Source organism: Ambystoma mexicanum, chromosome 9 (genome assembly GCF_040938575.1).
Source record: "Ambystoma mexicanum isolate Mex_15411 chromosome 9, UKY_AmexF1_1, whole genome shotgun sequence".
Classification (NCBI taxonomy): Eukaryota; Metazoa; Chordata; class Amphibia; order Caudata; family Ambystomatidae; genus Ambystoma; species Ambystoma mexicanum.
In genome coordinates this window covers 1,004,167,312-1,004,180,838 of record NC_090931.1, presented here as the reverse complement: position 1 = coordinate 1,004,180,838, position 13,527 = coordinate 1,004,167,312, and the positions used below count along the sequence as shown (strand labels likewise).

Below are 13,527 nucleotides of genomic sequence, written 5' to 3'. Positions count from 1 at the left end.
CAGAAGGTCAGTTAGGACCACTATTATAAGGTCGATTAGGACAAAAGGTCAATTGTAAAAGGTCAATTTGGGTAATGCCATTCACCAGCAGTCCATATCAGGAGGGTGCCATTGATGTGGCACATGTATCACAGGTGACAAGGAATTCAGTATCTATTTGTGCCATGAATAAATGTGCATACTGCAGTGCAATTCGAGAACCCAGGAACGTCCCCATCCTTTGTACATAAGTATCAGTACCAAATGAAAAATAGTTGTGGGTCAAGATTAATTCTATGCACTTGTCTATAGTGTCAGCATACTTACATGCCTCAGTGCCATTCATGCTATGCCAACCAGATAAACCCTGTCCTGAACCCTCTCCCTACCCCTCTCTCTTCTGTAACAATGGTTTTGGCATTTTTTGCAAATTTGCCCACCAAATATTTGCCAAAACCAAAAACACTTGAATAATTCCCTGCTAATTCAGCACTGCCATTGTTCTGTCTTGGTTCTTGCATGCTTATAGACCGCTCCCTTGAACTGTGTCCCTTAACTCCTGGCCTGACCATCATTATGCATCCACGTCCCTTCTGGAAGGAATCCCCAGTGCTCCTTATAGGTTCCCTCTCCTTGGTCCCATCCATCAGGTATTTGAAAGGGGGCGGACAGGGGATTTTATGTTTATTCTGCGGAAAATTGTCCTACTCACCTTTTTTGCATGTTGCCTTGCTTTGCTTGGTGGTTGACATCAGCTGCTGGGCTATGGAAGAGAGGATTGTAAGGGCATGGCTTTTAGGCATTAACCAAACCTGACAGCTGCAACAGTCTGTAACTCCTGTATTTTGATTGGTCCCTGCTGTCCCTTTTATAAGGTGCACCCCTGGGGAACACAATATATTTGTGCCACCTACTAGGTATCATCCATACAGATACCCCAATTGCCCATGTGCCTACTTTTGCAACTAAGGAAGCAGGCAAGCATTTGGTATCAAACACAGATCCTTGTGGATACTTCTGTAATTTTGAACGATTGCCCTCTGAAGAACAAATGGCACGATATTCCATTTTTGAAAGGCTTGCTCGTATGTTAATGAGGCCCTCCGTGCTGTGGTGTGTCATTCCAGAATACTTGTCTGAGCATAACTAAGCTTGCTTTCTAGTTTGCTTCTTCATAAATGTATTTTTTCCAGTTTGGCGATGTAGTGGCTTCTTGTATTATCCTAGCCTATGAAAAGCATATCCATTTGAATGTTGCCTTGACCACTGTGAAAGGTGCTGTGTTCATCAGAAGTGGTGATAACATTACATTGAAACCCATCACTGATAATGGCACCTGACCTACTCCTTCACATATTGCATGTGCATGGACTAGAAAAGAAACCTGAAAACATGATATTATACCAAAGGAAGAAATACCCATCAATGAAAATTATTTTAAATACTCCCTTTCAGGAAACATGATTTACCTTTACTTCCGGCCTTGATGGGTAATTAAATGTTACATTATGGAATTCAATCTCGCCTTTCACTTTATCCAGCTTGTATCCTTCTTCTGACATGCAGTCAATGGTTGGCTCCTGGTGAGAGAAATACAAATATTAGAATTCTAAATGGGTATTTTTCTTTTCTATTCTTCCAACAACGATACCCCCATTCAGACAGGAGCCAGGCTCCTCTGGCTCAGTCTGAAGTGCCTAAAAGAATCATGGGACGCGAGTTTGTGGAGCCTGCAATTTATAAATATGCTTTCACATTAAACATTCAATCAGACATGAGAACTGAAAACACCACCACAAATATTCAAGACATTAAATATATACAAATATATTTTTAAAAATAGATATACAAATATATTGTAACACATATAACATTGAAATTAAACATTTTAAAGTTCTCATAAGTTCATTATCATACAATTGGACATAGGCAATGTTTTATAGTTAGCTGCATTTTAGAGCATAGCCACGGTTTTGAATTTAGCTCGATATATGAGTTAGCCACTGTTTAGAATTTAGCTGCATGTTAGAGTATAGCCAATGTTTTGAATTTAGCTGGATATTTGAGTATGCCACTGTTTTAAATGTAGCTGCATATTAGAGTATAGCCACTCCAGCAGACCGTAGGAAAGAATTCATGTCACTAAGAGGCCAGCCAGAACACACATGTATGTATCAGACTCCATGCGCCTGGAAGATAGCCAAAGGCAAGGCCACCCACCTGTAATCGTACACCATTTTTCAAGACACATTGCACAACATTAGAATGCAACTATCCCTACAACAAAAATGTGGTCTAGCTGGACATATATTGAGACTTCTGCTCTCGCATACTCTCCAGACTAGATCAAAGCACCCATCCACATGCCAGATCAATATGGGTAACTAGTAGGGACTTGGCCACACTGCCCACCTACGCATTGGCTAAAATGCACACATGCATTTTAACTCCTCTGACCAATTTTCCCACTGCTTGTACTTCGTGTCCGAGGGCATTCACCTACAGCACTTTGAGGACATACCAATAGGAAAAGGTGCTATACAAATGACGAGTTACATTACATTACCATACACAGCTCACTATGTATGCATTAAATGTGTTTGAAATATTTGCCTGTATTTGAACAAAACCAGAGACAATAAAATAATTCTTACTGTACTTAAATCATCTCTCCTTCTGCCCAGCGTTGTTCACCACCATGCCCAGGGGCACGCAGTTCTAAATCAATAAGCAGTGAAAGACATGGCACTGAACAAAAAGCAGCCAGAATTGGGTTTAATATTTGGCAATGGCATGAAAGGGGACACCGTCGATTGCCATCCCTTAAACTATAACTTCAGACTAGATAGTTGAAGAAATGTCCATACACGTGATTGATCAACTGTCTCACAGAATATTAAAGCATACACAGCACACTTTACTTCATTATGTCTCGAGGTATTGTACAAGATGTCATCTAGCCACCAAACTACTATTGCTTTACATATGTCTAAACTTTGAGAAGTTGAGAGCTGCTAGGATTCCTTCCAGTATCAAGCAGCACATGTGCAGTGCTATACAATATAATCTCATAGCCACAGGCTGTTCTGCCGTTCTTGACCTGGAAACCGATGTAAAGGGCAGATCAAAGTGAGTATCTTCCACAGGCTCTTTAGTATGCTCTCTCTTAGTTGTAAAAGAAATAAGTGCCAGGGCCCAAATATTTTCTAGAGTCCCTGTGACATTGCGGTTTGGCTGTTCCCCACCACTGCTGCCACCACCCATAGATGCTCCTGACAGTGTCGACATATTTGTGGTTAGACTACAGCTCGCACCTGCTCATTATGGTTGATGGATGCACTGACTATCACCACTTCATAATTCATGTGAGTCTGAGAGAATAAGAGCCGGGGCTCAAAAATGTGTGGCAGACTGGGCCCTGGCAAACACCCCCACAAATTAAGACTGGCTCTGGCTCCGTTAAAGGTTCTATAGTCTCCTCCTGGCTTCCATGGGCCTGGTTCACAAAGCATTTTTAAATGGGATAATGCTAATGCTATTTGGCATCAGTAGAAAGCGGACTGTGCCCCAAAAGGAATGCACAGGAGCACTGTGTGCTTCCTCACACTCAAGGAACTAGGGAACTCCATCGAGGAAGCCAGATCAGCAAACAGCAGACAACAAAGGTGCATGTGAGAAAGAAAAGTGAAACAGAGTTGCACCAAGATGGTTGGCCAATACCTCCAGTAAATTCCCACATTCTAAACCATCTAATTGATTTCCGTTCACCTCCTAGGTGCTAATTGAACATAGGATGCACTGCTAGACTCTGCTAGGCAAAGAGGAGAGGCCTTTCTAGGATATAAGGATTCGCCTATCACGAGAGGGAGTCTGCAGTATGGTATTTATGTTATTATATGTGAAATCGCTGCCTTCAATAGGATTCAATCTGAGAGTTATAGCCAGTGCAGTGTAGGTCTAAGATATGTGATCGTATTTCTTCAACCGGCATGTTAATCCAGTGCCAGCATGTTGTGCCTGTTGGTTGGGGGTACTTTCTTTGCTGAATGCATAAGCTACTCCTCAATGGGACTGCTTGGTACTATTTTTGCTGCAACGCAACATCGAAACCATATGCAATACATTGTCTATGTCAGGAATGTAGATATCATTTGTTCAATCGTATTCCAGATGAAGAGTGAATGCTGATTATGATCTGATAGGTGGGTCTGGCAAGAGGCCTACAATTTTACTTTTGGTCATGTTAGTGTATCTGAAAGAAGCAATATATCAGAGTACACTTGTAGTTAGCAAAGATAATGGGCCGCATTACACGGATGGCGGTAAGGATTTACCGGTACCGGTAAAATACCGTACCAGTAAATCCTTAATCCTTACCACCTTACTACGAGGTGCCTTTGCGGGTTGGGGGATTTAACGCCTGCTTTTTGCAGGCGTTAAAAACCAACCCGCAAAGGCACCCAGGGAGCTAATTACGGTACCGCAATTTGCGGTACGGTAATTAGCACCTTCCCCATTCCCATTGAGCCCTATGGGCCAAAAATGGGAATGGGGAAGGGCAATGGTGGAAGGGGGAATTACCGCCCCGCCAACCTTGGAATGGGGCGGTAATTCCCCTTTCCGCCAAGGCGGTGCTGGTATTTTACCGGCATGAACCATGGCGTTAATAACGCCATGGTTCTCCGCCATCCGTGTAATGAGGCCCAATGTCTGTGTACTGGCAGTCAGCGGCATGGTAAAAACATGAAAGTAACTGTGTTTCAACATCGCTGTACCTTTCTACTCGGCCATTTGCATGTAGATCAGGCATACATGTGTGGACCAGATCTCTGCTTTACTTGCTTGAAAGAAGACATAATTAATTCAAATTGAAACGTCCATGTTCATGTCACTGCCCCTCGCCTGTGATGTGTCCCGGGGCTTGAGACACAGCAAAGTTGAATCGGGGTATAAGGTACATTAACAGCTGCCTCTTCTTTTGATTCAGCTGGAAATGTTCTTAACAGACAATGTATAATCATACAGTTCCGACAAAAAGAGATAGTTGTTCATTAAAGTTTGTATAGTGTATATTCCCCTGTTTGGGATATATGGTGGCCTGTTATGGGGCAATTGGATATCAACAATGCAAACCTTCACACTCCTAGCTTTCAGATGGTAGAGCCTACACCATAAGTGCCCATTGGAGTAGAGAACTGGAGGAATGTGTGCACCACCCGCGTTCTGCAGGAATCAGAAAGGAACTATTTCATGGACTGGCATTCTGTGACACAGTAACAGATGGCAGGAGCATACTTTACATGTCGCCAGGGATTGTACCTTATCTGCTGGTGTAAGATCATAATTGCTATTAACTTTTTTTAAATTTACAGTATCAATGTTTACTCACTTCTTGTAATTTCTTCAGCATCTGTGATGTCACTTCTTGTGAAGATATCGCGGAAGAGGTTTGTGACATCACTTCCTATGTCTGATAAACAAAGACTGAGCGTGTATGCCCACAGTGCTGACTGCGCACTGCTGAATAGTGGGAATCACTAATCGAGTTCATGAGAATATTACAATAGTGCAGATAAAATCTTTCACTGTCAAACTTTCTTTTTTTTAAATGGTAAATGTAATGAATCATAGTTGGAGAAAAAAAAATGTAATACATGGACAGGCAAACTTCAATGGCCATTGCATTTCGGACCACAGTAGGTCCTTCTTCAGGGCGAAGTCTGGCCTGTGGAATTCAAAGAAAACCACCAAAGTGATAAAGTCTTGTTCTGGTATTGGCGTGAACAACTCTTTACCAGATCGGGTATCACCCTGAGCGGCTGTAAAGTAAAAGCACAATTGCAGACAGGATCTGCCGAGGTTGCAGAGCACGTCAGAGCGCTGAGGTAGTTCTGCGAGTACGCAGAATGGAAAGTGAAAGATCAGTTCCAGAAGCTTGCTAATGTACCACTTCCTATGTCTACTACTGACATCAGGATAAGGGCAGCACAGTACAAGGCTATAGGGAAGCATATGGACAGAGGAGTGAAAGACCCGGACTGCACAGCCGGTGGCAAATATTCTGAAAATAGCATTGAATCATTGCATTCAGCCCTTAAGAAAGGTGGATGAAGTCTGGAAGATAAAATGGAAGCAAGAGGTGGTGGGCAGTGGCATGTCTTTGTCTCGAAATATTTAAAGGAGTAGATGATGTACTACTGATTGAAATGTCAAGCTGAGAAAGGCATTTTACCATCCTGCCACACGTGATCCCTATCCTGAACTCCTTAGAGGGCATCACCTACCCAAACATGCTAGTAGATACCTTCAATTCTGCTATGACTAAAGCCTTGGACATCATCGCCCCACTTACAATGCGCAAAGGCAAACCAAGAGCCCACCTGAATTCATGGTTCACGCCGCAGTTAAAAACCTTACACGGCGAAAAACGAAAATTGGAAACCATATGGAACCACACTCCTGCAGAAAATAAAACTAACCTGATGAATTTCTTTGTAAAATACAAAGAAGAGATACTTCGAACCAAACGTGAGACGTATAATAACAGAATTAACCAAGCCAGCTCTAGTACCAAAGAGCTCTTCGTTATCCCCAGAGAAATGGAGATGCCCATTCACCCAAAGGATCCTTGCCATAAGGACAAACTCTGGTGTACGGACATTCAAAATGCTCTAACCAACAAAATAGCCACACTCCAAAGTAAAATAGCCGACAAACGTCTAAACGTACAAAATTCAGATATTCCACACCGCACCCAAAAGCCATCTAAGAAACCATCTCGACGCTTCAAAATGGCCCTGCAATCAGGTAGCTGCTTATGGCAATAGTTGAACAGATCCTGCAGTTACCTGCCCATCTAACAGAGTTGCCTGATTAAAACGTTTTTTTTTGTCCTTCCTTAAAGCAGTACACAGGCACAATGAGGAATATTGGAAGTGGTACAGTTTAGAAAGGGATAGAAATAAACAAAGTGTGGAGAATCACAAATGGTGGGGATTAATGTATTGTTGCATAAAATATGCATGCTCAGCATTAATTATTGTTTTTCTGATTTTGCTAATCCATACTGTCTAATTCAGTGGCCCAAGTAAGGTAGAAGTCCCTTTGATTCTTCCCACTCCAGTGACTTCTGCAGAATTACCTGTTGCAAAGAGACCAAGGTCATTTGTGATTATCCCTACCCCAGTGACACATATAAGGTCACACATTTCTATGACAGGTGCACCTAAGATTCCCCCCTGTATGAAGGACTTTTATTGATGTACTTAATGAGCATTATGCATGTACCCTCCTTGCAAGAGGGAGACACAGGAGAAGCACCAGAGAAGATGATTATGAGTTAAATCATTATCTAGACAGTACAGCACATTTGGGGAATAACATGTGGTATCAACACATGAAAGAGGTGGGAAAAGGACATCCAAGGAGAGTAGAATAGAATCTGATGGCAAGGTAAAGAATTGAACAACATTTCATGTGCGGAATGAATATTGCATGTGCGGAAAGCACTGAATAAAATACAAGCCGTTTTATAATTGTACAGATGCTGAAACGCAAGTAGACTAAGTAATAATAAGGCTGGCTATACATAGCTAATAGATTGCAGGCGGTGCTACCATTATATATATATATATATATATATATATGTGTATAGAATCTGGATGTTCCACAATGTATTTTAGCAAACTAGGACCCCATGAACAGAAGGGCTGAAAGTGCGTCGCAATTGAAGAAAATAGCTGCCAACAAGGGAAGATTTGAGAAAAGTTTTCTGGCACAGTGTCAAGAAACTGGTTATCTATTTGAGAAGATACAATGAATGTGAGAAGTGAGGAGAGCTCCTGTTGAGGTGTAATGGAAAAACACTAGAAGTGCTAGGTTTAAAATGTGAAGAAGGAGCTCAAAACACGGCCTCTTGTCACATGGTCATGATGAAAATAGACTTTGGGCAAGATACACCGAGACTTGAAGATAAGACCATGCTCACACTCCCGTCTATTCTCAGGTGCAGTGATACTTGCAAAGCCAAGTTTAAAGACTAATTGAATGGCAGACAGCAGGAGTGATGTTGGTTGATGGGCTAATTGGGTGGGGAGGTATGGTCCAGTCCAACCCTCCAGCCGCTGGGGTACCAGCTTGCGTGCTGCTTGCAAGTGGAATATTACAGAAGGGTACAAGCGTGCCAACCAATTGTAGAGGCCAATTAGCAAAGAACCCTAAAGTTTGAAAGCCAATGAAAAGCTGTGTATTTTATAACTGTGAAGATGACTTGCACTAGGGGCGGGCATAGCTGTCCACCTGACCTTGGAGACCCAATCACACCCTGTCCCTACATAGAAAGTATACTTAGATGATCCCCTTAAGCCAATCCCGACCCCTAGTATGTTTTCTTATTTACCACGTAGTATGATGTCACGTATGATGAGTTTTTGCTATAAAAGAATGTTTTTTTTAAATTATTTTTTTAAATTATTTGAGAGATATGCTGTGAGACGTCGGTTGATGTCCATTGTACTCCCTGTTTTAGATAATTGTTAATAAAACAGCTAAAGATTTGCCAACTTCTGCATCCCCATCTATCCCATAGAGTGCTACCTCACTTAAAAGGGCCTACGGGTTCCATGGTAACAATCAACTCAACAGTAAACTGGTTCAACGCCATAAAAGAAGAGCTCAGAGTAATTAGGTTGGTGGCACTCCAGAATAGATACATTCTGGATCTCCACACAGCGATGGAAGGAGGAATTTGCACCAAGATCATGTTGCATGCTCATACCAGCTAATGATGAAGATAATGGAACTCTCTCAGATGCATTTGCACAGTTGGCACACATGCATGCAAAGATGAAGATGAAGCTCGTGGGACAGAAAAAAGACAAGAGCTGATTGGCATATCTATGGTCCTGGATGCCATCATGGCTGTCTTATGGGCTGAAAGTGATAGCAGGAGTACTAATATTAGGAACAGCATCAGCATTTGGGATCAAGATATACATTGCAAGGTGCCAGAAGACAGCAGAAGAGGCAGTTGGGATGCAGATACTAACGGACGTGAATATAGAGGGAAGGAGGGATGACATTGTGAAGGAACAAGACTGACTAAGGGAGGAAATTGCACAGTGTGACTTATTCCCAGCAGGGACAATAAAAGTGTACAACCCCTGTGATCCCACACCTATGAAGGAAAATGGATCTGGTGCAGCAATGTGCTGTTACATGTACTGGTCTTTCGATGACCATGTAAACCTTTATGGACGGATAACAAAGATATGGCGACCCAGAGAGAAGAATTGGACATTTTAGATGTGGTTGACAAGGCGACCAGAGGGGGGACTGAAGAGGGATGGTCGTATCCTACCCCAGCTCACCCTCCAACAAGACAGATGGCCCGGAAGAAGAATCGCAAAAACCACGATCGGCCATACCATTTTGGACTGATTCCTAGTGCTCCACGGCAGACCAGTATGCAGGAAGGTACCCACTCTGCCAACAATGCAGCCCAGGAGCAGTGCAAACATTACCTAGAGTGGACGGGAAGCCTCAGGATGCAACTAAGGAGACTGCAATCGACAGTCTTGAATAAAGCACAAAGAAGCTGTGTTGTAATGCCATTAGATACACCATGACATAGCAGCGTTAGACACGAAGCACACATGCCATCCGCACATCGGGACACACTCATGCACCAAAATACATGAACAACATATCCGGAACAGTTCTATAAGTTAGAAGATGGATACATATACATACTGCCTTTGGTTTATAATTTTGTCATTAGCTTAACCGCAGCAACGCAGAAACCGCAAGAAGCAAGAGATCCTGGACATGCTTGCAGATGCCTACAGGCAAATAACCGGAACTGCAGGAGCACCTATTGGACCTGACAGATTCAATGTATTCCTAGCATATGGAGAACTATAGAATAACATGAACATGCAATGGTTTAGGAAAATCACCACAGTCCAAGACCCCCGGCAGGAGCTGAGCCGAGCAAATTCAGGATGCAGAGGAGTAAATGTGTGAGACAGGGATGGCTGCTAAGGCTACATAGATTCCAATGACTTTATTCGCTGAACTACAGTAACATCAGCCATAGGACATACAAATAATTCCTCATAAATTCAGACTAATTCAGAGCTGCAGAGCTCAAAAACATGGTCTCTGCACGCGTGACTGGCCAAGCAATTGATGAAGCGAAACCAGCAGCTGGGAATGAAGAACACTCTCAAGCAGCCAGACAAAGGCTTGCAACAAAGAAGTTACTTCAGGAGACTGGTGTTGCATGATGAGAACGAGCACTCTCGTAGTCTTTGGTGGTGCACACAAGTTAAAACGCAGACACATATTTATACTTATTACCTTGAGAAGGTACACCTCGAGCTGAGAACCATTTGAAAGCCCAGGCCTGGGGAACCCAGCTCTAGCCAATCACAGTCCAGAACCATAAGGATGGGTAGCAATGGGCAAGAACCAATAACAAGACCTTCACACTGCAACATTGTAGAGTATAAGGTAATTGGGGACGGGCCAGGCCAGCCACTTGACATGCGAGAGCCAGTGAACTAACTTGTGTAAGGACAGCCAGAGGTGGACTACCACTCAACACCCAATCCCATGTGACGATAGATTTGCTGGAGAGGGGCACAGGTTAGACACAGGGCACACCTCTCTCTGAAGAATGCATGTAAATAGAGCAGTGGGGTTGTATCAAAGATCTGAGTAAAGAGACTAAGTCAAGGTGCAGAGGTGAAAACAAGGTCCTGGCACATGGACCCTGTTACCACATACAAAGGAGAAAAAGTTCCCAACATTGGGGAATCCCATCCCTTGCACACTATCTGTGGACTAATAAAACCAAATGATACTGAAAAGATTCAATGGTGATATGAGTAATTTCATTAGTGATGATAGTATCTAATAAAATGTCATCCAATTTTTATAATGAAAAACTTGTTAAACTTCCAACTCATTGCCAAACAAAATGTTCTTAATTTTCAAACAGAAACAGCTGAACCCAACGCATTTCGATAAACAATTCTCTTCATCGGGGTATCAAATATTTACAGGTTCTGAAAGTAATCATAAAGAGACAATTATTTATAGTTAATTAAAGTAGTCTAATGCTCAAAAACACTTTCGTAAACCTCAATAGTATAAAGTAGGCTTGATCAGTCACCTCTTGTCTTAAAAGTTCGATATAAATGTCGAAGCTGGGGCAATCTTCCCTGTGACAATGTTCTGCCACTTAATCGGAGCAGAAAAGATCTGTGGGTAAATGTGTGAACGATGTTAATCTATACTCAAATATCAAGGCATTGTATATCCCAACGGGTTACATAAGTCTTACAAATATCCATTCTTTTAGATCAACCCTGTGGGTTCATATTCATTCTCCCATTGATATTCCAGTCTGCAATTAAATGTTCCTAAAATGTAAAAATGGCAGAGTCTCAATAGATAGTAGGTTGGATTAACTATTTACTATTAGTGGTCGATCAATAATCTTCCCCAAATTGTCCTGTGAATAATGAGGCACTATAATGGTGTACACTTCCACTTAAGTATCATGAAATAATGTGAATTCTTAGGATAAAGGGATAACTCTTCAAAGGTACTGCTAACCACATAATTTGAAAGAAGGCTAACAATCTCATTAGAATAATGATAACGCAAAAGCTTCTTACCTCGTGGGAATGGTTATCCCCAAGGTATTGTGTGAGTCACAAAGTATAGACACCAAAGTTCATAATAGGCACCTATGTGTAAAGAAAATACCTAATAAGTCCAAGTGCACCTAACAGGTTACTTAAATTTAAGAAACAGCTGCAAAGCTGTTCCCTCACCTCCAACACTACAATCTGTAAAAGGTCAGATGTGGTCCCGGTCATCCCGCTGCAAATAATTGCTTCAAAATGGCCACCGTTTTATGGTAATGCATGGCGAGAACCTGTAAATATTTAACACCCCTGATGAATAGAATTGTTTCTCGAAACGCATTGGGTTCAGCTGTTTTTGTTTGAAAATAAAATACATTTTGTATGACAATGAATTGGAAGTTTAACAAGTTTTTCATTATAACAGTTGGCTATTTATTAGGTACTATCATGACTAAAGTGCTTATTCATACCACCATTTAATCTTTTTAGTATTATTTGGCTTTATTAGGCAACAGATAGTGTGCAGGGCACGGGAGTTCCCAATGTTGGGAACATGTTCTCCTTTAAAAAAAATGCATATAAGCAGGAGACATATTGGATACATTTGAATATTTATTTGTATATATATATCACTATATACAGAAGGGATTAATGAAGAAATCAATTATAATTACTTTATTTGAAAGTCATACTATTTCACAATTTATATAAATGTATACCAACAGAACAATTATATTGTTTCGAGAGTCTTTTATGTTTATGATTGGAACTGGTTTAAATAAGTGGGGAGAAAGGAGAAACGTCTTTCCATGATTCATAAGGACTCAAAAAGATGGCCCCTTCGTATAATGTCTATGTGGTATGTGGTATCTATAGAGTGATCTATTTATCTTGCAGATTTTAAGACTTGAGTTAGGTATTGAAGTTGTGTTTGCATTTGTTTTGTTTCTAGAGCACCTAATAAAGGGGAGTGTGTGCCCGAAACATGTTGTCCTGTGAAATGGATGGTATTAAGTTGTTGAACCTGATTGCGATTGGAAAAAATATACCTGCTGGAATAGTTGGTAGATGCAGTAAAGTGATAGTATTTTCACAAAACAAAATGTGCCTTTGTCTGAAGATCTGCATTTTTGGAAAATGGTTATTAAGATATTTTAAATTCATGGATTCCATGTATTAGCGGATGAACAGTTATAGGTCAACCTGTAGGATTTTGGACTATTCATATTTTTTTCAAATTCCCCGGTTGCCTGGCCACCCAATTGGAACTGTTCAGATCGGGTTTATTAGTATGAAACCTGAAAGTAATCCCTAAAGAAAGAAAATCTCTTGGTAATAGCAATTCCTCTTAACGTACAGCACCAGGATACTTTTGCCAATGTTTTATATACATATTTTATCAATACTTTTTTATCCGATGTGGTTACAAAAAATGTCTGTGTTGCCAAAATTGTTCAGAAAGTGCATTAATTAATTCCTATGCTGCAACAAGTGCAGTCAAAGGGGATGTGATATCACTATGCATTTTGGTACAATGATGCCAATGTTGGCAAATCTCCGAAAATAGACCCTAATTGTATCATCATGGATGGAGAGTCTTAGATATGTTTTACAAATTGCACTGTTGACATTTTGAAAAGTAACATGAAGTTTTCATTAATACATTCTCTCTGTTACTGACCTGGAGAAATTATACATGTTCAAAATCAACATTTCACTCTTTGATTTACTAATATGCTAGATTCAAACAGCTCAAGCAGCAGGAACATACATCATTGAATATTATCACCTTCTTTTTGTTATTGACCAACTGACCATTGCAATAAGAACGTTCAGGATGGAGGAAAGCCTGTCTGCACATGTCAGTGACCGGGAAGGTATAGGGACTTGA

The 13,527-nt window shown here is 41.1% G+C and overlaps 1 protein-coding gene across 1 annotated transcript in view; it reads right to left on the bottom strand.

Annotated features, from left to right (window-relative positions):
* The window catches only part of ABCB11 (ATP binding cassette subfamily B member 11), a 329,082-nt gene that overhangs the window by 127,526 nt on the left and 188,029 nt on the right, over positions 1-13,527 (bottom strand). The window contains exon 13 of the mRNA XM_069616256.1: positions 1,449-1,559. Coding sequence (XP_069472357.1) covers positions 1,449-1,559 — 111 coding nt within the window. The remainder of the gene's footprint in view (positions 1-1,448; positions 1,560-13,527) is intronic.